The 24,592-nt window shown below is 47.3% G+C and overlaps 1 protein-coding gene across 7 annotated transcripts in view; it reads right to left on the reverse strand.

Annotated features, from left to right (window-relative positions):
- LOC124883813 (sodium/calcium exchanger 2-like) overlaps nt 1-24,592 on the reverse strand; it is a 238,931-nt gene that overhangs the window by 82,447 nt on the left and 131,892 nt on the right. For 6 of the 7 annotated variants that reach the window (XM_047391167.1, XM_047391164.1, XM_047391170.1 and 3 more), the window contains 2 exons: nt 4,689-4,826; nt 4,319-4,546 (listed from right to left, as the gene is read on the reverse strand). In XM_047391167.1, the coding sequence (XP_047247123.1) occupies nt 4,319-4,546; nt 4,689-4,826 (366 nt within the window). Of the gene's footprint in view, nt 1-4,318; nt 4,547-4,688; nt 4,827-22,113; nt 22,227-24,592 lie in introns of those variants that run through there. The other variant, XM_047391171.1, reaches the window with a different exon arrangement.

The raw sequence follows: 24,592 nt of genomic DNA on the forward strand, positions 1-24,592 counted from the left end.
TTCTGAAGTTTGCGGATGACACCACCCTGATCGGACTCATCTCTGATGGTGACGAGTCTGCGTACAGATGGGAGGTGGACCATCTGTTGGACTGGTGCAGCCAGAACAACCTTGAGCACAACGCTCTAAAGACAGTGGAGATGGTTGTGGACTTCAGGCAGAACCCAGCCCCACCTGCCCCATCACCCTCTGTGACTCCACAATTGACACTGTGGAATCTTTCCGCTTCCTGGGAACCATCATCTCCCAGGATCTCAAGTGGGAGCCAAACATCAGCTCCCTCATCAAGAAAGCCCAGCAGAGGATGTTCTTCCTGTGGCAGCTGAAGAAATTCAACCTGCCAAAGACTATGATGGTGCACTTCTACACAGCCATCATTGAGTCCATCCTCACCTCCTCCATCACCATCTGGTACGCCGCTGCTACAGCCAAGGATAAGGGCAGGCTGTAGCGTGTCATTCGGTCTGCTGAGAAGGTGATTGGCTGCAGTCTACTGTCGCTCCAAGAACTGTACACCTCCAGGACCCTGAAGCGGGCAGGGAAGATTCTGGCTGATCCCTCCCACCCTGGTCACAGACTCTTTGAAACTCTCCCCTCTGGCAGGAGGCTGCGGTCCATCCGGACCAAAACCTCACGCCACAAGAACAGTTTTTTCCCATCTGCCACCAGCCTGGTTAACAAAGCCCGGAAACCACCCTGACACTCTCCCTTTCACCCACACCCCCTTTTTTGCTGACAGGACACCTGTAACCTGTAACTCTATGCGTTACATTAACGCTCAGCTTGGACTCCTGCTTTACTTGCACAATGATCACCTGCACTGTTGTATTGCTCTTGCATCTTATACTGCTCTATATTTACTCTCACTCACTTAAAACTGTGCACATATATTTATATTATATTGTAGATATGTTTATACTGTTTCATTTGTATTGTATTGCACCAACTACGCCAAAACAAATTCCTTGTATGTCCAAAAACGTACTTGGCAATAAAGCTTTTCTGATTCTGATTCTGACATAAACCCCTGTAACATTTGGTTAATGTCTACTAGCAGGTTTAAACTCAACAGCACACATTGTTTTGCCACCAACAATTTTCTGACATTTTTCTTGCTGGGTATTTGACTATCCATCTTGGTACATTTGGTGTAATTAGTTTAAATTGCTGGTTTTCGGGCACAAATGTGACTTTAAATACAATACCTAAACTTTTAAGAGGTTGTAGCTTTGGGAAGGCCATTCCAAAACCACTTTCAACTATGTTTGGGTAACTGTCCTGCTGGAATGTGTGTCCAAGTTTTCAACCAACTAGATGCTGATGAAATTTGGAGATTGTCCTTGCTAATTTTTTTATCCATTTTGTGCAATACTACTGTAAGCAAACTAGCCAAACACCTTGATACTACCACCACTGTGCTGGACAGCTGGTAAGGTATTCTAAGGTTTAAAACTGTCACCTGGCCTTGTTTAAACATACTTCTAGTCATTGTAGCCAAGTAAGTCAATCTTTGCCTCGTCTGGGCATAAAATGCTTCTCCAGAGGACATCTGACCGGTCCATCTAGGAAGCTGCAAAACATTTTCAAACTTGCTTAAATCTGCAATCATCATTTTCACATCTTTGACTTCCTTTGATTGTTTCATTGCAATGAGAAAAAAAACCATCATCGGTTGATTTATACAGACAGATACAGATACAGACAGCATATTAAGTGTCCCACCAGAGACAAAAATACACTGGACCATTGTTACACAGCTTTAAAGGACTCATATCATGCTGTTACCAGGGCTGCTCTGGGTTTTTCAGATCATTATCTAATCCACCTCATCCCAACCTACAGACAGAGACTAAGAGCTTCCAAACCCAAGGTTCACACTGTTAAGAAGTGGACTGAGGAATCAAAGCAGATGCTACAGGCCTGCTTTGAATGTACAGACTGGACTGTTTTTGAAACTTCAGCCACTGACTTAAACCAACTAACTGATGTGGTGACATCATACATCAGTTTCTGTGAGGACATGTGTGTGCAGACCAAGACCTTCTGCACCTTTGGGAACAACAAGCCATGGTTTACTCCACACCTCAGGAATCTCTGCAGGGAAAAGGAAGAAGCTCACAGCAGTGGAGATTGGGCGCGGTACAGGCAGGCCAGGAACAAACTAACAAAGGAGATCAAAGCAGCTAAGAGAAGCTATAGTGAGAAGCTGAAGAACATCCTTTCTACTGGTGACACTTCAGCTGTATGGACTGGTCTGAGAAACCTGACTGCCTATAGGAGCCCCCCCACCCATCCTGAACAGAGTCGTCTCCTGGCCAACCGTCTGAATGGCTTCTACTGCAGACATGACAAGAAGCCGTTCACACCTCAAACCATCTCCTCCACATCCCATTCAGGAACAAGTTCTTCCCACAAAGCTACCAACCCCCTACCTTCAGATCCTCTGCCTGCACTAAAGATCTCCGAGGAAGATGTAAACAGGCTCTTTCAGCGCATGAAAACAAAGAAAGCTGGAGGACCTGATAACGTCTCTCCATCATGCCTGAAAGCCTGTACAAATCAACTCGCTCCGATCTTCACAAGGATCTTCAACAAATCAACAAATCACTGGAGAAATGTGAGGTCCCCTCCTGCCTCAAACGATCCACCATCATCCCGGTTCCCAAGAAACCCACCATCGTAGGATTAAATGACTACAGGCCTGTAGCCCTGACGTCTGTGGTCATGAAATCCTTTGAGCGGCTGGTGTTGAAGCACCTGAAAGACATCACAGGCCACCTGCTGGACCCCCTGCAGTTTGCTTACCGAGCAAACAGGTCGTCAGATGATGCTGTTAACTTAGGTCTACACTTCATCCTGCAACACCTCAACCACCCAGGGACGTACGCCAGGATCCTGTTTGTAGACTTCAGCTCCACCTTCAACACCATCATACCAGACATCCTCCACCAGAAGCTCACCCAGCTCAATGTCCCAGCCTCCACCTGTCAGTGGATCAACAGCTTCCTGATGGACCGACGGCAGCAGTTGAGACTGGGGAGCATCTTCTCCTGATCCAGATCAATAAGTACTGGTGCCCCCCAGGGGTGTGTTCTATCCCCACTCCTCTTCTCTCTGTACACAAATGACTGCACCTCATCGGACTCGTCCGTGAAACTCCTTAAGTTTGCAGATGACACCACTGTCATTGGACTGATCCAGGACGGTGATGAGTCTGCATACAGACAGCAGGTGGATCGGCTGGTACACTGGTGCGGTCAGAACTACCTGGAACTGAACCCACTCAAGACTGTGGAAATGGTGGTGGACTTTCGGAGAACACCACCCCCATACACCCCCCTCACCATCCTCAACAACAGTGTATTGGCCGTGGACCACTTCAGGTTCTTAGGAACAACCATCTCTGAGGACCTGAGATGGTCTTCACACATAGACACTGTTCGAAAGAAGGCCCAGCAGAGACTGTACTTCCTGAGGCAACTCAAGAAGTTCAACCTTCCACAGGAGCTGCTGGTCATCTTCTACACTGCCATCATTCAATCTGTCCTGTCTTCATCCATCTCAGTGTGGTTTGGATCATCCACAAAACAGGACAGGTCCAGACTGCAACGAATAATCAGGAATGCAGAGAGAATAATCAGGGCTGACCTTCCCTCCATCCAGGACTTATATAGGTCAAGGGTCAGGAAAAGAGCTGTTAAAATCTCTGCAGACCCCACACACCCTGCACACAAACTGTTCAGAGTTTTAACTTCAGGTCGCGCTACAGAGCACTGTTTACTAAAACCAGCCGCCACAGAGACAGTTTCTTCCCCCAGGCTGTTTCTCTGTTGAATATTCAATAGAGTACAAAACAACAGCATACAGATGTTACAAATGCACCTTTTTTATTATATATGTGAATATTGTACATTGTAAATATGTATATTCTGTAATACAAAAACAAAACCAAAGAGCAAGTGTACCGGAGTCAAATTCCTTGTTTGTATGTACGAACTTGGCAATAAAGCTGATTCTGATTCTGATTTAAACTTAACTGTAGATCATGAGGAGGAGTGATTCAAGAACACAGCCTGGGGAACTCCTTGATTTGCCCAAACTATACTGAATTTAAAGTTGCCAATAGTTAAAGACAATTTTACACTGGATGGAGGGACTGAAACCAAGACAGAGCCATATCAGTGTCCCTGGAATGAACAGTGGAACAGGACACTATATTGCAATAAATGTGTATAAATATCTGGTTACCCCTCTGGGGGTAACCTTTTGGGTGTAACCCCCTCTAAGGGGCATTTCCCTTTTAAACAGGGAGCCTCACTTCCACAACGCTCGGTGACATGACAGAGAGGATGAGGTAGAGCCAGATGTAGGCGAAGATGCTCCAGAAGGCGGTGATGAAGAACACCCTGAGGTGTTTGATCTTGCGTGACTGGCCGTTGGGGATGACCCATACGCAGATCCCGAGGATCACAAACATGTTGAATGCAGCGCTGCCAACGATGGTCCCTGGTCCAAGCTGACCGGCTTCGAAGTTGTGACCGCAAACCTGCGGAGCAGTGAAGGGTACTCAGAACTAAACTATCAACCAAAAATTTTAATGTCATGAAATGATAATAAGCTTCAATGCCTGAAAAGATAAACACACGAATAGAACAAAGAAGGAGAATGTTGGGTTGGTGGGTGTTTACCTCTATCACAGACAACAGGATCTCCGGAGCGCTGGAGCCCAGAGCCATGAGAGTCAGATTGGAGACAGTTTCATTCCAAATTCGAACCGTTGCCACTGAAGTTTCCCCGTTAGGCATGGTAATGGTCACCTCCTTCTCCTGCAAAACACAAACACACAAACTGCTCACCTGAACGCACCTGAGAGGAGGAGTACTGCAAGCAAAGTTCATGTGTAAAACAAAAACTTACAGGAACATGAGGAGTTTTGTTAATTACTGGAACATGTTTTGCACATTTGTTTTATTAGCAGTGTTTGTTCAGATCTACTGGAGGTAAAAAGCTAAATAGGTAGATTGCAGAAACAGAACCTTTAGGTTTTTACACACAGTGTATAGTTGGATTTTAGCAACAACCCAGTCTTGTTTGGCATAAGGCCATGTATAAATCTTTTAAACCTGTCCTGAGCAGGCAGAGAGGCAGATTTGCTTCTGCCTCTCTGCCTGCTGAGACGCTTTTCTCCTAAGTTCCCTGCTTGCTTGCATTCTTTTACTCCTAACTTTTTATCTTTTAGCCAAAATTACGGAAATATTGGACTAAAACTACTTATAACTTATTATTTTTATTCGACTAACTTTTACAGAAATTGTCTGTTTTGGAGATGAAACTCCATGGACTAGAAGTGAATGTGGAGGTGAATATGAGGTACAACGATGATTCAACTCTGCCTGTGATCCCAAACAGTGACAGCCAGCTCAACAACTCAGCCGGCAATCAGAACACTGAGAATAAACCTACCGGCAGACCCCCCTGGCATGTTTTAGGGACATGCCCAAAGAAATCAAGGTGGACGACTCACTGGAAGATCTCAGCAATTAAATAAATTAGAATGGCCAGAATTACAGAGAAATGCCCCCATTTCTCCTGGGAAAAGGAGACTTTGACAGCGAGCTGCTGTCACAACAACTGATAGGAGTGAGACAGCTGGAAATAATGGAGTTCTCCTCCAGAACAGATTTGCTCCACTACAGAATGAAAACCAGGAAAATGATCCATCTTCTGAGAACAATAAAAGGTTTGAGAACAACCTTCATTCTAAACAGTCTTCTCCTAAGCTGCCAGAGAAAAAGTGCCCCAACGGACCAAGAACCCTAATAGTGGGCAACACAGCTGTGGATGGGATTAAAAACTTCTGCAACAAGAAAAACACAGAAGTTCTGATTGGTACCAGTAACGTGGTGTCTGATATCTCAGAGAATATTCTTGCAATCACAGAAAAGCGCCCGTCTCTAGAAAACCTTATTATACACTGTGGAGCCATGGATGACGTAGCTAAGAAAACATCAGAAGGACTGAAGGAGGATTTCACTCGTCTTCTGAATATTGTTGGAGGTCTCAATATCAAGGTGTTTCTCAGAGGACCCTTTGCACCGATTTTCTGTGGAGATGAGATTTTTTCCAGACTTCTGATGATTAATAAATGGTTGAAAAAAACATGTGCTACCACACCTGTGAACTTCATCAACAACTTTAATATTTTTTGGGAAAAAAGACAACTCTTCAAGCAAGATGGTTTCTGTTTGAACAAGCCAGGAGCCAGACGTCTCACATTTAATCTCTTCTATTCAGTAAATAATCTGCCAGCAGCTTCGACCTTCAGCAGAAAACATGGAGTATCAACAACAATGATAACGCTGCCTCCAACAGCTCCAGCAGAAACAATCAGCCAGTTGGCTGAGAAAGAGAGGTCATCACAAGAGGTCTCCCCGTCGAAATCCACAGGAGAAGTGGACCCCCCCGTTATACCCCCCCTCCCCCCAAACCCAGACCCCGACCCAGACCCAGAACGCACAGAACTCTCCCATCTCCCCACTGAGCCCGCTTTTTGCTTTACTGGATTCTGATAACATGAAAGGAGCTCTTAAGATCGGGATCCAAATGGTTCTGACATCTTTTCCATTCAACACCCCCCGTGGCCGAGGCCCTGCTACTAAACCAACATCTTCCAAATGCCGCAGACATCCACCACCTCCTAATCTCGTCTCGTCTCGTCGTCTTCCGCTTATCCGGGACCGGGTCGCGGGGGCAGCAGACTCAGCCGAGACGCCCAGACGTCCCTCTCTCCAGAATCAGAATCAGAATCAGAATCAGAAAAGCTTTATTGCCAAGTACGTTTTTGGACATACAAGGAATTTGTTTTGGCGTAGTCGGTGCAATACAGTACAAATGAAACAGTATAAACATATCTACAATATAATATAAATATATGTGCACAGTTTTAAGTGAGTGAGAGTAAATATAGAGCAGTATAAGATGCAAGAGCAATACAACAGTGCAGGTGATCATTGTGCAAGTAAAGCAGTGCAAGTAAAGCAGGAGTCCAAGCTGAGCGTTAATGTAACGCATAGAGTTACAGGTTACAGGTGTCCTGTCAGCAAAAAAAGGGGGGGTGTGGGGGAAAGGGAGAGTGTCAGGGTGGTTTCTGGGCTTTGTTAACCAGGCTGGTGGCAGATGGGAAAAAACTGTTCTTGTGGCGTGAGGTTTTGGTCCGGATGGACCGCAGCCTCCTGCCAGAGGGGAGAGTCTCAAAGAGTCTGTGACCAGGGTGGGAGGGATCAGCCAGAATCTTCCCTGCCCGCTTCAGGGTCCTGGAGGTGTACAGTTCCTGGAGCGACAGTAGACTGCAGCCAATCACCTTCTCAGCAGACCGAATGACACGCTGCAGCCTGCCCTTATCCTTGGCTGTAGCAGCGGCGTACCAGATGGTGATGGAGGAGGTGAGGATGGACTCAATGATGGCTGTGTAGAAGTGCACCATCATAGTCTTTGGCAGGTTGAATTTCTTCAGCTGCCGCAGGAAGAACATCCTCTGCTGGGCTTTCCTGATGAGGGAGCTGATGTTTGGCTCCCACTTGAGATCCTGGGAGATGATGGTTCCCAGGAAGCGGAAAGATTCCACAGTGTCAATTGTGGAGTCACAGAGGGTGATGGGGGTAGGTGGGGCTGGGTTCTGCCTGAAGTTCACAACCATCTCCACTGTCTTTAGAGCGTTGAGCTCAAGGTTGTTCTGGCTGCACCAGTCCAACAGATGGTCCACCTCCCATCTGTACGCAGACTCGTCACCATCAGAGATGAGTCCGATCAGGGTGGTGTCGTCCGCAAACTTCAGAAGCTTGACAGACTGGTGACTGGAGGTGCAGCTGTTGGTGTACAGGGAGAAGAGCAGAGGAGAGAGAACACAGCCTTGGGGGGAACCGGTGCTGATGGTCAGGGAGTCAGAGACGTGCTTCCCCAGCCTCACGCGCTGCTTCCTGTCAGACAGGAAGTCAGTGATCCACCTGCAGGTGGAGTCGGGCACACTCAGCTGGGAGAGCTTCTCCTGTAGCAGAACTGGGACGATGGTGTTGAAGGCAGAGCTGAAATCCACAAACAGGATCCTGGCGTAGGTTCCTGTGGAGTCCAGGTGCCGGAGGATGAAGTGAAGGGCTAGGTTGACTGCATCATCTACAGACCTGTTGGCTCTGTAGGCAAACTGCAGGGGGTCCAGGAGGGGGTCGGTGATGTCTTTTAGGTGTGAGAGCACAAGGCGCTCAAAGGACTTCATCACCACAGAGGTCAGGGTGACGGGTCTGAAGTCATTAAGCCCTGTGGTCCTTGGCTTCTTGGGAACAGGGACGATGGTGGAGGACTTGAAGCAGGCTGGCACATGACATGTCTCCAGTGAGGTGTTAAAAATGTCTGTGAAGACTGGAGACAGCTGATCAGCGCAGTGCTTCAGGCTGGCTGGTGAGACAGAATCCGGACCAGCAGCTTTCCGGGGGTTCTGTCTCCTGAAGAGTTTGTTGACGTCCCTCTCCTGGATGGAAAGAGCCGTCCTCGGCGTGGGTAGGGGGCTGGTGGGGGGGAACTTCAGGGTGGGGGTTGGAGGTGCCAAGACCCCTCTTGAGGTTGGAGAGATGGGGGTGGTGGATTGTGGCTGCAGCTGTTTGGGGGCGTCGTGGGAGATGGTTGCAGGACTGTCCCTTTGTCTTTCAAAGCGGCAGTAGAACTCGTTCAGGTCGTTGGCGAGGCGTCGGTCGTTGATGGAGTGGGGGGCTTTCGGCTTGTAGTTGGTGATTTGCTTGAGCCCTTTCCAGACAGACGCAGAGTCGTTGGCTGAGAACTGGTTTTGGAGCTTCTCAGAGTACAGTCGTTTGGCCTCTTTCACTGCCTTGCCAAACTTGTACTTTGCCTCTCTGTATATGTCTTTGTCCCCACTCTTGAAGGCCTTTTCCTTATCCAGTCTTAACCTTCTGAGTTTAGCTGTGAACCAGGGTTTGTCGTTGTTGTAACTCACCCTGGTGTATGATGGTACACAGCTGTCCTCACAGAAGCTGATGTAGGAAGTCACAGCCTCTGTGTACTCGTCCAGACTGTTGGTAGTAGTCCTGAACACATCCCAGTCTGTACAGCCTAAACACGCCTGGAGATTCTCCACAGCCTCACTGCTCCACTTCCTTGTCGTCCTCACAACAGGTTTGCAGAGCTTTAGTTTCTGCCTGTATGCAGGAATCAGGTGGACCATGATGTGGTCGGATTGGCCCAGTGCAGCACGTGGGACGGCGTGATAAGCGTCTCTGATGGTGGTGTAACAGTGATCCAGAATGTTGTCCTCTCTGGTCGGACATTTAATAAACTGTCTGTATTTGGGGAGTTCGTGGGTGAGATTACCTTTGTTAAAGTCGCCAACGACGATAACTAAGGAGTCCGGGTTGGTCCGCTCCACACTCAGTATCTGGTCGGCGAGCATGCGCTGTGCGACCTGCACGTTAGCTTGCGGCGGGATGTAAACACCGACCAGGATGAACGAAGCGAACTCACGGGGGGAATAGAAAGGCTTACAGTTTAAGATGAAGGCTTCCAGGTCTGGAGAACAGTGCTGCTGAATCACTGTCACGTCGTTGCACCAACCACTGTTGAGGTAAAAACAGATTCCTCCACCTTTCGCTTTGCCGGAGAGTTCCGTGTCTCTGTCCGCTCTGTAGAGCTGGAATCCTGCCAGCTGCAGCGCAGAGTCCGGTATTAATCCACACAGCCACGTCTCCGTGAAGCACAAAACTGCCGATGAATAAAAGTCCCTGTTTTTCCCCAACAACAGTTGTAGTTCCTCCATTTTGTTGGGAAGTGAGCGCACGTTAGAGAGAAATATTCCAGGTAACGGTGTTCGTAGTCCACGCTGGCGAAGACGTACCAGCACCCCAGCCCGTTTCCCTCTCTTCCGGCGTTTCACCGCGTGAACAAAGGTGAGCGCACCTTTGACCAGAATGTCCAAAAATTCCAGAGCAGTAGGCAGAAAAGTGGGAAATAACTCCTCTGGTGTAGTAGCCCTGATGTTCATGAGTTCTTCTCTGGTGAGAGAGCTCCGGGTACCATCACAGAAGACCGTTTTAAAGCAAAAAACAAAACAAAACAATGCGCACCAACACGCCGAGGCGACCATCTGCGGCGCCATCATCAGACACCTCCTCCAGCTCCTCCAGGGGTAGCCCAAATTGTTCCCAGGCCAGCCAAGAGACATAGTCCCTCCAGCGTGTCCTGTGCCGTCCCCTGGGCCTCCTCCCGGTGGGACGTGCCTGGAACACCTCCCGAGGAAGGCGTCCAGGAGGCACAAGAGGACAAGCCAGACTTTTCCGGTCGAGTACCATGGCCTCGGACTTGGAGGAGCTGATCCTCATCCCAGCCACTTCACACTCGGCTGCGAACCGCCACAGCGCATGCTGTAGGTCTTGGCTAGAGGGGGCCAGCAGGACCATCATCTGCAAAAAGAAGAGATGAAATCCACTGGTTCCCAAACCAGACCCCCTCCGGCCCTTGGCTGCGTCTAGAAATCCTGTCCATAAAAGTTATGAACAGGACCGGTGACAAAGGGCAGCCCTGCCGGAGTCCAACATGCACCGGGAACAGGTCCGACTTAGTGCCGAAAATGCGGACCAAACTCCTGCTCCGCTTGTACAGGGACCGGATGGTCCCTAGTAAAGAGCCACCGATTCCATACTCCTGGAGCACCCCCCACAGGGCATCACGAGGGACACAGTCGAATGCCTTCTCCAGGTCCACAAAATACATGTGAACTGGTTGAGCAAACTCCCATGAACCCTTGAGCACCCTGTAGAGGGTATAACACCCTGTAGAGGGTATAGAGCTGGTCCAGTGTTCCACGGCCGTGACGAAAACCACACTGCTCCTCCTGAAGCCGAGGTTCGACTATCGGTCGGACTCTCCTCTCCAATACCCTGGCGTAGGCCTTACCAGGGAGGCTGAGGAGTGTGATCCCCCTGTAGTTGGAACACACCCTCCGGTCACCCTTCTTATGTAGGGGGACCACCACCCCAGTCTGCCAGTCCAGAGGCACTGTCCCCGACCGCCACGCAATGTTGAAGAGGCGTGTCAACCATGACATCCCTACAACATCCAGAGACTTGAGGTACTCAGGGCGGATCTCATCCTCCCCCGAAGCCTTGCCACCGCGGAGCTTTTTAACCACCTCAGTGACTTCAGCCTGGGTGATGAAAGAGTCCAACCCCGAGTCCCCACCCTCTGTTTCCACCAGGGAATGCGTGATGGCAGGATTGAGGAGATCCTCGAAGTACTCCTTCCACCGCCCGATAATGTCCTCAGTCAAGGTCAGCAGTCTCCCACCCCCACTATAAACAGTGTTGGCGAAGCACTGCTTCCCCCTCCTGAGGCGCCGGACGGTTTGCCAGAATCGCTTCGAGGCTAACCGGTAGTCCTTCTCCATGGCCTCACTGAACTCCTCCCAGGCCCGAGTTTTTGCCTCTGCCACAGCCGGGCCGCAGCGCGCTTGGCCTCACGGTACCCGTCAGCCGCCTCAGGAGTCCCACAAGCCAACCACAGCCGATAGGACTCCTTCTTCAGCTTAACAGCATCCCTTACTGCCGGTGTCCACCACCGGGTTCTGGGATTGCCGCCGCGACAGGCACTGCAGACCTTACGGCCGCAGCTACGGGCAGCAGCATCGACAATAGATGCGGAGAACATGGTCCACTCGGACTCTATGTCTCCAACATCCCCCGGGATCTGATCGAAGCTCTCCCGGAGGTGGGTGTTGAATACATCCCTGGCCGAGGGCTCCGCCAGGCGTTCCCAGCAGACCCTCACTATGCGCTTGGGCCTGCCAAGTCTGTCCGGCTTTTTCCTCCTCCAGCGGATCCAACTCACCAACAGGTGGTGATCAGTGGACAGCTCAGCCCCTCTCTTCACCCGAGTGTCCAAAACATGCGGCCGAAAGTCTGATGATACGACAACAAAGTCGATCATCGACCTCCTGCCTAGGGTGTCCTGGTGCCAAGTGCACTGATGGACACCCTTATGTTTGAACATGGTGTTCGTTATGGACAATCCGTGACTAGCACAGAAGTCCAATAACAAAACACCACTCGGATTCAGATCGGGAGGCCATTCCTCCCGATCACGCCTCTCCAGGTGTCACTGTCGTTCCCCACGTGGGCGTTGAAGTCCACCAGCAGAATATTAGAGTCTCCGGGAGGGGCACTATCCAGCACCCCCGACAGGGACGCCAAGAAGGCAGGGTACTCTGCACTACCACTCGGCCCGTAGGCTGAAATGATAGTCAGAGACCTCTCCCCAACCCAAAGGCGCAAGGATACGACCCTCTCATCCACTGGGATAAACCCCAACACAAGACGGCTGAGCTGGGGGGCAACAAGCAAACCCACACCAGCCCGCCGCCTCTCCCCGTGGGCCACTCCAGAGTAGAAGAGAGTCCAACCCCTCTCAAGGGGATGGGTTCCAGAGCCCACGCTGTGTGTGGAGGCGAGCCCGACTATTTCTAGTCGATATCTCTCAACCTCCTGCACAAGCTCAGGCTCCTTCCCCCCCAGCGAGGTGACATTCCACATCCCTAGAGCCAGCCTAAGCATCCGGGGATCGGGCCGCTGAGGTCTCCACCTTCGTCCGCCACACAATCCTCTTTGCACCGGTCCCTCACGGTTCCCCCTGCAGGTGGTGGTCCCACTGGGGGATGGCCTCACGTCTCTCGTTCGGGCTTGGCCCGGCAACCCGGCCACCAGGCGCTCTCCGACGAGTCCCGACTCCAGGCCTGGCTCCAGGGTGGGACCACGGCTCCGTCGTACCAGGCGACGTCACGTGCCTCGATATTTTGGTCCTCATGAGGGATTCTTGAACCACTCTTTGTCTGACCCATCACCTAGAGCCTGTTTGCCATGGGAGACCCTACCAGGGGCATTTAGTCCCCAGACAACATAGCCTCTAGGATCATTTGAGCACTCAAACCCCTCCACCACATTAAGGTGGCGGTTCAAGGAGGGGACCTCCTAATCAATCTCCTCCTAATCTATCTCCTCCTAATCAGGACCTTCAAATCACTTCTCTGTGATACAGTCTGGGCCCCAGTGGTAACTCTATCAGAAGTGATCATGTCCAGGAAAAACTTGGGCCCCTAATAGGATATAGTTGTAAAATCTCTGTGCTTATACGTGACAGAACAAAGCTAAAAGGATAAGAGACAGTAATAAACAATCAATGAAAGCCATAAACTGTCAGGTACAACCAGACACAGAGTTAATATCAGCAACTAAGTCATATAAACTGGCTTTACTGAACATTAGATCTTTGTCAGGAAAATAATTTTTAATCAATGACTTCATTACTGACCACGATCTTGATGTTCTGTTTTTAACAGAAACATGGTTACATGAATTTAATGAAGCTCCCATTCTGATAGAGGCGACACCTCAGAACTACAATTTTCTTTGTGAGAGCAGACAGCAAAGAAAAGGTGGAGGGGCCACTTTGTTTAAAGATTTATTAGAGGGTAAAAAAGTATTTCTGGGCAAATTTGACTCTTTTGAATATTTGGCTCTCCAGGTAAAGAGCCCGGTCCGAACCATGTTCTTGAATATTTCCAGGCCTCCTAAGTCCAAAACAAACTTTATCAGTGATTTTAATGAGCTTTTATCTGTGATATGTGTTGATTATGACTGTTTAATTATTGTGGGAGACTTCAACATTCACATGGACAATCCTGAAGACAGAAGTCCAATAGATCTATGTGACACTCTTAGAAATATTGGTTTGACTCAACATGTTAAACAGCAAACGCACAAACAGGAACATATTTTGGACTTGATCATCACTAAGGGTCTAACATTTCCAAGGTGTCTGTAACTGATGTTGCTCTATCTGACCACTTTTCTGTTATTTTTGAAAGCATCATCTGCAATGACTCAGTTTGCCAGAGACATGATAAGAAAACGCATCTTTAAGGACGGTGCTGCTGAAACCTTTAACCAGATTTACTCTTCTACCTCCACTTTGCCCTGTAACAGTGTAGATGAGCTGGTAGATAACTTTCATTCTAAAATCTCAGACATCATTGATTCAATTGCTCCAATTAAAGTCAAAGTTATTTCTGGGAAGAAAATGTCTCCATGGAGAAGTGCTCCACCAGTCAGAAGTGAAAAAAAGGAGTGTTGAAAAGCTGAACGCAGGTGGAGAAAGACTGGACTCCAGGTTCACTATATTATCTATAAAGAGAGACTATACAGATATAACCTACAACTGAAAAATGCAAGAGAATCTTTCTTTTCTGAGATCATCAGTAAAAACATTAACAATGCTCGTGCTTTATTTGCCACGATCGACAGGTTAACAAACCCTCCTGTAACTGTAGCATCTGAACTCCACTCTACCAGGACCTGCAATTAATTTGTTAACTTCTTCACTGAAAAAACCCAAAAGATCAGAGAGGCAGTCAGAACATCCACATCAACTCCAGGACCAAAGTTGTCTCCAACTAGAACTGATTTTGACAAAATGTTCAGATTTCACCAAATAAACTACAAAATCTTAGAAGAAATCGTACAGCAACTAAGCTCTTCTTCCTGCTGTCTCGATGTTTTACCCACAGCTTTCCATAAGAAAGTTTTGCCTGTAATAACATCTGATTTAACACAAATAATAAACACGTCCCTTTTGTCAGGTGTTTTCCCCCAGGCCCTGAAAACAGCAATTATCAAACCTCTATTGAAAAAGAGCAACTTGGACACGCTGCTACTACAGAACTACAGGCCTATATCAAACCTCCCCTTCATCAGTAAGATTATTGAAAAAGCTGCGTTTCAGCAGTTAAACAACTTCCTAACAACGACCAACCGCTTCGATGTCTTCCAGTCAGGTTTCCTGCTCACCACAGTACAGAGACTGCTCTTGTCAAGGTGTTCAATGACATCCGTATAAATGCAGACTGTGGAAGAACCACGGTGCTGGTATTATTGGACCTTAGTGCAGCATTCAACACTGTTGATCACTCCATTTTATTAGAGCGCCTGGAAAACTGGGTCGGCCTTTCTGGTACAGCACTCAACTGGTTTAAATCCTACTTGAAGGACAGGGACTTTTTTGTGTCAGTAGGTATCTTTACATCAGAGACACAAAAATCACATGTGGCGTTCCCCAAGGGTCCATCTTAGGGCCCCTCCTATTCAATATCTACACGCTCCCCCTAACTCAGATTTTAATAAACAACAACGTAAGTTATCATAACTATGCAGACGACACACAGCTATACGTTACGATGTCACCAGGTGACTATGAAGCCATTCAAGCGCTGGGTAAATGCTTAGAAGAAATCAATGCATGGATGGGCATAAATTTTCTGAACAAAACCGAAAGTAATCATTTTTGGACCAAAGGAAGAGCGTTTAAAAGTTAGCACACAGCTTCAGTTAATACAGCTAGAAACCACCAGTCAGGCTGGAAACCTGGGTGTAGTGATGGACTCAGACCTGAACCTTCAGAGGAACATAAAGACAGGAACAAGGTCGACCTTCTATCACCTAAAGAACATCTCCAGGATTAAAGGACTAATGTCTCAGCAGGACCTTGAAAAACTAATTCATGCGTTCATCTTTAGTAGAATTGATTACTGCAACGGTGTTTTCACAGGTCTGCCTAAAAAGTGGATCAGACAGCTGCAGTTGATCCAGAACGCTGCTGCCCGCGTCCTCACTAGAACTAAGAAAGTGGAGCACATTGGCCCGGTTCTAAAGTCCCTACACTGGCTCCCTGTAGCTCAGAGAATAGACTTTAAAATACTTCTGTTAGTCTATAAATCACTGAATGGGTTAGCACCAAAATACATTACAGACTTGTTGTCAGTGGATCAACCACCCAGACCTCTCAGGTCTTCTGGCTCAAATCTACTCTGCAGAACCAGAACCAGAACCAAACATGGAGAAGCAGCTTTTAGTTCTTATGCTCCACTAATCTGGAATAAACTCCCACAAAACTGTAAAAGCACTGAAACCCTAAGTTGCTTTACATAAAGATTAAAAACCTATTTGTTTAGAGCGGCCTTTGACTGGGCCACATAAACATTATTAGTTAAGTTTTTAGTCCAACTTTCCTTTCATTTTCTTGTCCATCATTCTATTCCCTTTGTTTTTTAATTACCTCTGTTTCATTTTCTGTATCATTGTAATGTTTTTCCTTATGTACAGCGCCTTGAGTGTCTTGTTGCTGAAAAGCACTAAATAAATAAACTGGACTTGTTATCTTTATACTGTCCCTCAAATGGGCTTGAATTGAAACTGCAGAAGAGCAGCTCACTGGTGTTTTTGAAAAAACTGAATTTGATACAAATGTCAGAAACATGTGTGGACAGGTTTCTAGCCTAATTTCCAACTCCTGTCCTTGGCTAGGCTTTTCAGAAATAAAACAAACACTGAGCGTGCATAAAAAACACACATCCGAAGACTTGGACGCCTGATTATGTTAGACAATGGAGGAGCAACGTGGGTGGGGGTAAAATGTAACTAATAAATCCCACAGATCACTGGAAAAAATATCACAAAAACAGGGAATTCTGTGAAGTTTGTTCTCCCTAGATGACACACCTCCAACCCCAGAACTTTAACTATTAATGTCTTCCCTTGGTCCAGGAGATCTTATGTTTGATCCCTGATAAAAAAAACTTTTTCTTGGCACATGATGTAGCGTCAGATATATGCTGATTTAATATTTTAAAGAGTTTACAGTCATGTTTAGATAGAAAACAGCATTTTCCCTTTGTACCTGATTTATTCATTTACTTTTCCTCCCTATAACTATCTCACTGTGTTTTATTTCCACATCTGACTGTGGTTCACAGGCCGAGCTGGACCGAACCAACTCAGAAGTGAAGGAGGGTGGGACTAAAATTCAGCAGTTATTTCTAATGTTTATTTTTAGTTTGCTAGTTAAAATAGCGTGGGCTCTGGAACCCATCTCCTCGAGAGGGGCTGGACTCTCTTCTACTCTGGAGTGGCCCACGGGTAGAGGCGGCGGGCTGGGGTGGGTTTGCTTGTCGCCCCCCAGCTCAGCCGTCTAGTGTTGGGGTTTACCCCAGTGGATGAGAGGGTCGCATCCCTACGCCTTCAGGTTGGGGAAAGGTCTCTGACTATCATTTCAGCCTACGGGCCGAGTGGTAGTGCGGAGTACCCTTCTTAGCGTCCCTGTCGGGGGTGCTGGATAGTGCCCCTCCCGGGGACTCCATTATTCTGCTGGGGTACTTCAACGCCCACGTGGGAAACGACAATGACACCTGGAGAGGTGTGATCGGGAGGAATGGCCTCCCCGATCTGAATCCGAGTGGTGTTTTGTTACTGGACTTCTGTGCTAGTCACGGATTGTCCATAATGAACACCATGTTCAAACATAAGGGTGTCCATCAGTACACTTGGCACCAGGACACCCTAGGCAGGAGGTCAATGATCGACTTTGTTGTCGTATCATCAGACCTTCGGCCACATGTTTTGGACACTCGGGTGAAGAGAGGGGCTGAGCTGTTCACAGATCACCACCTGTTGGTGAGTTGAATCCGCTGGGGGAGGGGAAAGCCGGACAGACTTGGCAGGTCCAAGCGCATAGTGAGGGTCTGCTGGGAACACCTGGCGGAGCCCTCGGCCAGGGATGTATTCAACTCCCACCTCCGGGAGAGCTTCGACCAGATCCCGGGGGATGTTGGAGACATAGAGTCCGAGTGGACCATGTTCTCCACATTTATTGTCGATGCTGCTGCCCGTAGCTGCGGTCGTAAGGTCTGCGGTGCCTGTCGAACCCCAAACCCAGTGGTGGACACCAGCAGTAATGGACGCTGTCAAGCTGAAGATGGAGTCCTATCGGTTGTGGTTGGCTTGTGGGACTCCTGAGGTGGCTGACGGGTACCGTGGGGCCAAGCGTGCCGTGGCCCGGGCGGTGGCAGAGGCAAAAACTCGGACGTGGGAGGAGTTCGGTGAGGCCATGGAGAAGGACTACCGGTTGGCCCTGAAGCGATTCTGGCAAACCGTCCGGCACCTCAGGAGGGGGAAGCAGTGCTTCGCCAACAATGTTTACAGTGGGGGCGGGAGACTGCTGACCTTGACTGAGGACATTATCGGGCGGTGGAAGGAGTACTTCAAGGATCTCCTCAATCCTGCCATCACGCATTCCCTGGTGGAAACAGAGGCTGGGGACTCGGGGTTGGACTCTTTCATCACCCAGGCTGAAGTCACCAAGGTGGTTAAAAAGCTCTGTGGTGGCAAGGCTTCGGGGTTGGATGAGATCCGCCCTGAGTACCTCAAGTCTTTGGATATTGTGGGGCTGTCATGGTTGACACGCCTCTTCAACATTGCGTGGCGGACGGGGACAGTGCCTCTGGACTGGCAGACTGGGTGGTGGTCCCCCTACATGAGAAGGGTGACCGGAGGGTGTGTTCCAACTACAGGGGGATCACACTCCTCAGCCTCCCTGGTAAGGCCTACACCAGGGTATTGGAGAGGAGAGTCCGACCGATAGTCGAACCTCGGCTTCAGGAGGAGCAGTGTGGTTTTTGTCACGGCCGTGGAACACTGGACCAGCATGCACTGGGGCGGTTCGCAGCCAAGTGTGAAGCGGCCGGGATGAGGATCAGCTCCTCCAAGTCCGAGGCCATGGTTCTCAACCGGAAAAGCTTGTCCTATTCAGGTTGGAGGGGAGTTCCTGCCTCAAGTGGAGGAGTTAAAGTATCTCGGGGTCTTGTTCACGAGTGAGGGAAGAATGGAGCGGGAGATCGACAGACGGATCAGTGCGGCTGCCACAGTAATGGGGGCGCTGTGCCGGTCCGTTGTAGTGAAGAGAGAGCTGAGCCGAAAAGCGAAGCTCTCGATTTAGCGGTCGGTCTACGTTCCTACCCTCACCTATGGCCATGAACTTTGGGTCATGACCGAAAGAACGAGATCCCGGATGCAAGCGACTGAAATGACCTTCCTCCGTAGGGTGGCCGGGCACTCCCTTAGAGATAGGGTGAGGAGCTCGGCCATCCGGGAGGAGCTCGGAGTAGAGCCGCTGCTCCTCTACATCGAGATGAGCCAGTTGAGGTGGCTCGGGCATCTATACCAGATGCCTCCTGGACGCCTTCCTCGGGAGGTGTTCCAGGCACGTCCCAGCGGGAGGAGGCCCAGGGGACGGCCCAGGACACGCTGGGTCTCTCGGCTGGCCTGGGAACGCCTTGGGCTCCCCCCGGAGGAGCTGGAGGAGGTGTCTGGGGAGAGGGACGTCTGGGCGTCTCTACTGAGTCTGCTGTCCCCGCGACCCGGTCCCGGATAAAGCGGAAGACGACGAGTACGAGTATGAGTAGTTAAAATAAGTATAATAAGAATTAACATAAACTTTATACATTTGTCAGACCACAGGAGTGATCAGAATTTCTTAAAATAGGAGGAGCACAAACTTTGCTCCATTTGCTGCATTGTTCAGGTACCTGTGCCTGAAGACCTCACCAAGACCCTCCAAACACCTTCCACTTTAGCAGCATTTCAGCAGCAGAGACACAAATTATTGTGACTAATGTTCTTGCATAATGAATAATGGTGTTACCCTCAGAAAGGTACATATTTCAATGGAAGAAGATAACCTACATTAAAAGTGGAGTCAATGGGTTCAAAATATATTAAAAAAACTGAAACAAGGTACAATTGATCTTAATTATTCTGCAAAAACAGTAAATTTTCATGATTATTTTTTTACATTTAAAAAGATGTGATGGAAACAGAGGGCATTGCTGCTGCCGTCAACACATTGGGTCTGATATGTGAGGCATAGAGCCATCTGAGGCCATCTTTTCCTGTTCCTCTACCTCTTCTTTTCCCCTCTGTTATCTTATCTTTTCCAAATTAAACGTTATTACATTAAAACACAGAATTCAGAAAAATAAACAAGAAGGCTACACTTTGGGTGAGAAAACAGCCTCTAAAGGGAAATTAAAATGAATTTCAACGGCTCCATATTTAAAACCTTTATTAAGCTATACACAAGATAAAGTCTTTATTAACTCTGAATCTGCAGTGAAATTGTCAACATACAGGGGTTGGACAATGAAACTGAAACACCTGGTTTTAGACCACAATAATTTATTAGTATGGTGTAGGGCCTCCTTTTGCGGCCAATACAGCATCAATTCGTCTTGGGAATGACATATACAAGTCCTGCACAGTGGTCAGAGGGATTTTAAGCCATTCTTCTTGCAGGATAGTGACCAGGTCACTACGTGATACTGGTGGAGGAAAACGTTTCCTGACTCGCTCCTCCAAAACACCCCAAAGTGGCTCAATAATATTTAGATCTGGTGACTGTGCAGGCCATGGGAGATGTTCAACTTCACTTTCATGTTCATCAAACCAATCTTTCACCAGTCTTGCTGTGTGTATTGGTGCATTGTCATCCTGATACACGGCACCGCCTTCAGGATACAATGTTTGAACCATTGGATGCACATGGTCCTCAAGAATGGTTCAGTAGTCCTTGGCAGTGACGCGCCCATCTAGCACAAGTATTGGACCAAGGGAATGCCATGATATGGCAGCCCAAACCATCACTGATCCACCCCCATGCTTCACTCTGGGCATGCAACAGTCTGGGTGGTACGCTTCTTTGGGGCTTCTCCACACCGTAACTCTCCCGGATGTGGGAAAAACAGTAACGGTGGACTCATCAGAGAACAATACATGTTTCACATTGTCCACAGCCCAAGATTTGCGTTCCTTGCACCATTGAAACCGACGTTTGGCATTGGCATGAGTGACCAAAGGTTTGGCTATAGCAGCCCGGCCGTGTATATTGACCCTGTGGAGCTCCTGATGGACAGTTCTGGTGGAAACAGGAGAGTTGAGGTGCACATTTAATTCTGCCGTGATTTGGGCAGCCGTGGTTTTATGTTTTTTGGATACAATCCGGGTTAGCACCCGAACATCCCTTTCAGACAGCTTCCTCTTGCGTCCACAGTTAATCCTGTTGGATGTGGTTCGTCCTTCTTGGTGGTATGCTGACATTACCATGGATACCGTGGCTCTTGATACATCACAAAGACTTGCTGTCTTGGTCACAGATGTGCCAGCAAGACGTGCACCAACAATTTGTCCTCTTTTGAACTCTGGTATGTCACCCATAATGTTGTGTGCATTTCAATATTTTGAGTAAAACTGTGCTCTTACCCTGCTAATTGAACCTTCACACTCTGCTCTTACTGGTGCAATGTGCAATCAATGAAGACTGGCTACCAGGCTGGTCCAATTTAGCCATGAAACCTCCCACACTAAAATGACAGCTGTTTCACTTTCATTGTCCAACCCCTGTATTTTCTATGTTGTAGAAAAAGAGAAGATGTTTGCTCAGAATGTAACATTAATGCTAAATAAAACTGGAAGTAATTTAACATTTCTCTAACCAACTAATACACCACAGAGGCAACAGCATAATTTATCAGAGCAGTTGAGAAACAGGTCAAATATTGTATAAAATAACATTAATTGCATACTTTTATTAAAACCTATGTGACAAGAGTTGACAAAACGACTGTCGGGTCGTCAGACTGGATCAGACAGCCTGTATTTAACTATTTAACCTTCACAAATCCCTCTACTGCCATAATGCATTAGGAATGGTGCATAGGTTAGAAAAACCACAGAGATGAACCGGGCCCCTGCTGAATGGACCTGCGCTGTTTGCTGACCAGACGTTAATTTACTATGACCTTGATCAGGGCAGCGGCAGAGGCATCCTCATTCAACCCGTTCACTGTCCTCCCTTTGCTCTCAGCTGCCTATTCTGTTAACATGTCTTTCCCTTCACCTGAACCTTATCTGACAACATTTCCATAAAGGCCAATCCAGCCTCATTCATTCTGTCTTCCTGCATCTATCGAGCTGAAGCAATGAGCTGAATTAGGTGAGATGGCCATTGTGGAAACACAGAATGAAGTAAAGATCTGAATGTCAAGGAATTGCAACAGATTTCCAAAGTCCAATAATCCTGTCCAGAAATTGTCGTTAAAATCACGTTATTTGTTTTTTACAGAAAATGGCGACTAATAAAGTTTTGTAAGAGATATTAAAACAATTCCAAGACAAATGTCACCTAATGGATGTACGAATACAAATTCTGCTGATATTTCTGTTCTTGCTGAGAACTGATGGAGATACTTTAGTTCAGGTGGTTAACACGAGGAGTCAGGATACTGAGGCATCGTAGGAACATCCAACTGCTATTCTGCATTTCAACAGTCAGAACCTGGTAACACAGAACAGATTCACAATTAGAGCCAAATTCATTTTTAGAACCAAACTGTCTGTGGAAACTATTTCACCTTTGAAAAGCACATAAAAAGAAACCTGCAGATCTAAAGGTTTTAACCTAAACAGCTCTTACCAAGGTCCTCTAGGTCTTTGCTCACATCGGTCATATTTCAATGTCAGAGTTTCTTTTCTGCATCAGGGTTAGCAGGATGACTACCTGAAGGATTTTAACTTAACAGTTCTAGGTAGATTTATCCCAAATGTTTGAATATAGAGGATGCTAAATGAATTATAGTAAATGTCATATCAAGGCCCTTTACAAACACGGCCAACTTATTCCAGTTGTTTAGAGTCCAATATGTTTTAAGTTTGGTTCTGTTCAATCCAGATGATTCCAATAATTCAATTCAATTCAGTTTTATTTAAATTGCGCCAATTCACAACACATGTCATCTCAAGGCTTTTCACAAAGGATTAGGAGTGGTGCGAGGTTGTTGGGGTGGTTAAAATAAATTACTGAATGTTAGAGTTTAGTAGAATGGGCTTTGTGTAGGGGTACTAAGTAAAATAAACTCAAACAATAAAATCCAATCAGTCAGATTTAGATCCAGTTACATATAGTCCAATTAAACAATTATTGTAATACAATCAGTCAACTGCAAAATGGTCCAAGGTTAACTAGTTAGAAAGCCCAGCTGATGACACTGAGTCCTAACTTTTCAGCAATCCCTCCACCTGATCAAGTATGCGGCGACAGAAGAGAGGAAAGGCTCCCTTTTAGCAAAGAGAAACCTCAGGCAGAACCAGGATCATTTTGAGCAGCCCTCTGACATGATTTGAAGCTTCCAGTTTGGCATGTCAGTAACCCAGCTCCAAATCGTGGGCTACATGTTGCAGACATGTTGAGACGCCGATGCATGCATTAGTTGAAAAGAACTTCTTTACTTGTTTCTCTAATGATCTTTAGTTCACCTTGTAATACAGAAAACAGGCACATAAGTCTGACATGCTTCACACTGCTGGCTGCGATGGTCTAATAAACACATGCACACATGCTTGTGACCCAAAGCTGCCCTCAGTGCCTATTTCAGCTGACCTTATTTTGATCAGAATTCCCCCTCTGCCAGGATACCAAAGTTATCAACATGCATTATAATAAATAGTTATTAGTCACTTCTTACAAAAACAAAAATATTCAAGTATGGGTGGAGGGGGGTCACACGTCAACCCAGGTCCTCAGAGCACACTGTCCTGCATGTTTTGGAGGTTTCCCTGCTTTAACACACCTGATTCAGATAATTGCAGTTCAGCAAAAGCCTGGTAATCAGCCATCAACTGAAATCAAGTGTGCTGAAGCAGGGAAACATCTAAAACATGCAGGACAGTGTGCCTGATGACAAACACTGCTCTAGTCCAATTATAAATGGTCCCCCACATACATGTCCTATGCTAACCTCAGTGTCAGGACAACAGCGTCTGCTAAATGACGATTATTAAGACTAATTACTGTTACACAGTATCTGAATTTCCCCAGAGTGGTTAAAGCATTTTATTAGCTAAATTATTGAATAGACAGGTTACCTCCACTGACCTGTCTGCAAGTCTTAGCATTCAGCATTCTGAGGTGAGTAAATCTTCATCAGTGTAGACAAAGTGCCTGCATAGTGTGGCGTAATATTGAGGAAGATCATTTATAGGCCGTTGCTGCAACATTTGAGTTTCCCTAATGCCTGTGTTTTCTTTGTGTTTTCTGGTGTTCTACCATTTCCTAATTAAGCTTCCCCAGTCACCCTTAGATCTTTGCTTCCTTCACAGCTGCAGCCTGTTTGTTCAAACTAAACTATTTTTCTATCCAGTAATTTTCTTTCAGATATATCAGTTCCCTGTTTTTTCCCGACCCACTGTCAGATAACTCCCAGTCCCTTGTCCGGTTTCCTCATGTACTCCATGGGTGCTCTCAGTCTTTGCTGACTTGGTTTATCTGTGTCTTGCAAATGTGGACTTTTTGTTATTTTATTAAAGATGTCCTGCGGGCCAGCTTGCCTGCTCCCCTCTTCACCTCGGTCCACATCAGACAATACGTTACGACATGAACCTGTGTTGTGTCGACTTAAACAGACAACTTGGCAAAGAAACAAGTTTTAATGGAATCTTTAGACATTTTTTCCCAAGAGCCTTTTACATTCAGTGAATAAAAACTATAAGACACTTTAACAGACCAACAAGATGATCAACTGAATGATGATGCATCTTTCGGGTCCTGGGTTCTGGAGTTTGCATGAGTTTGTTTTTCATTTACTCATAGACATTCAGATGCTCTC

This window comes from Girardinichthys multiradiatus, chromosome 18, assembly GCF_021462225.1.
Source record: "Girardinichthys multiradiatus isolate DD_20200921_A chromosome 18, DD_fGirMul_XY1, whole genome shotgun sequence".
NCBI lineage: Eukaryota > Metazoa > Chordata > Actinopteri > Cyprinodontiformes > Goodeidae > Girardinichthys > Girardinichthys multiradiatus.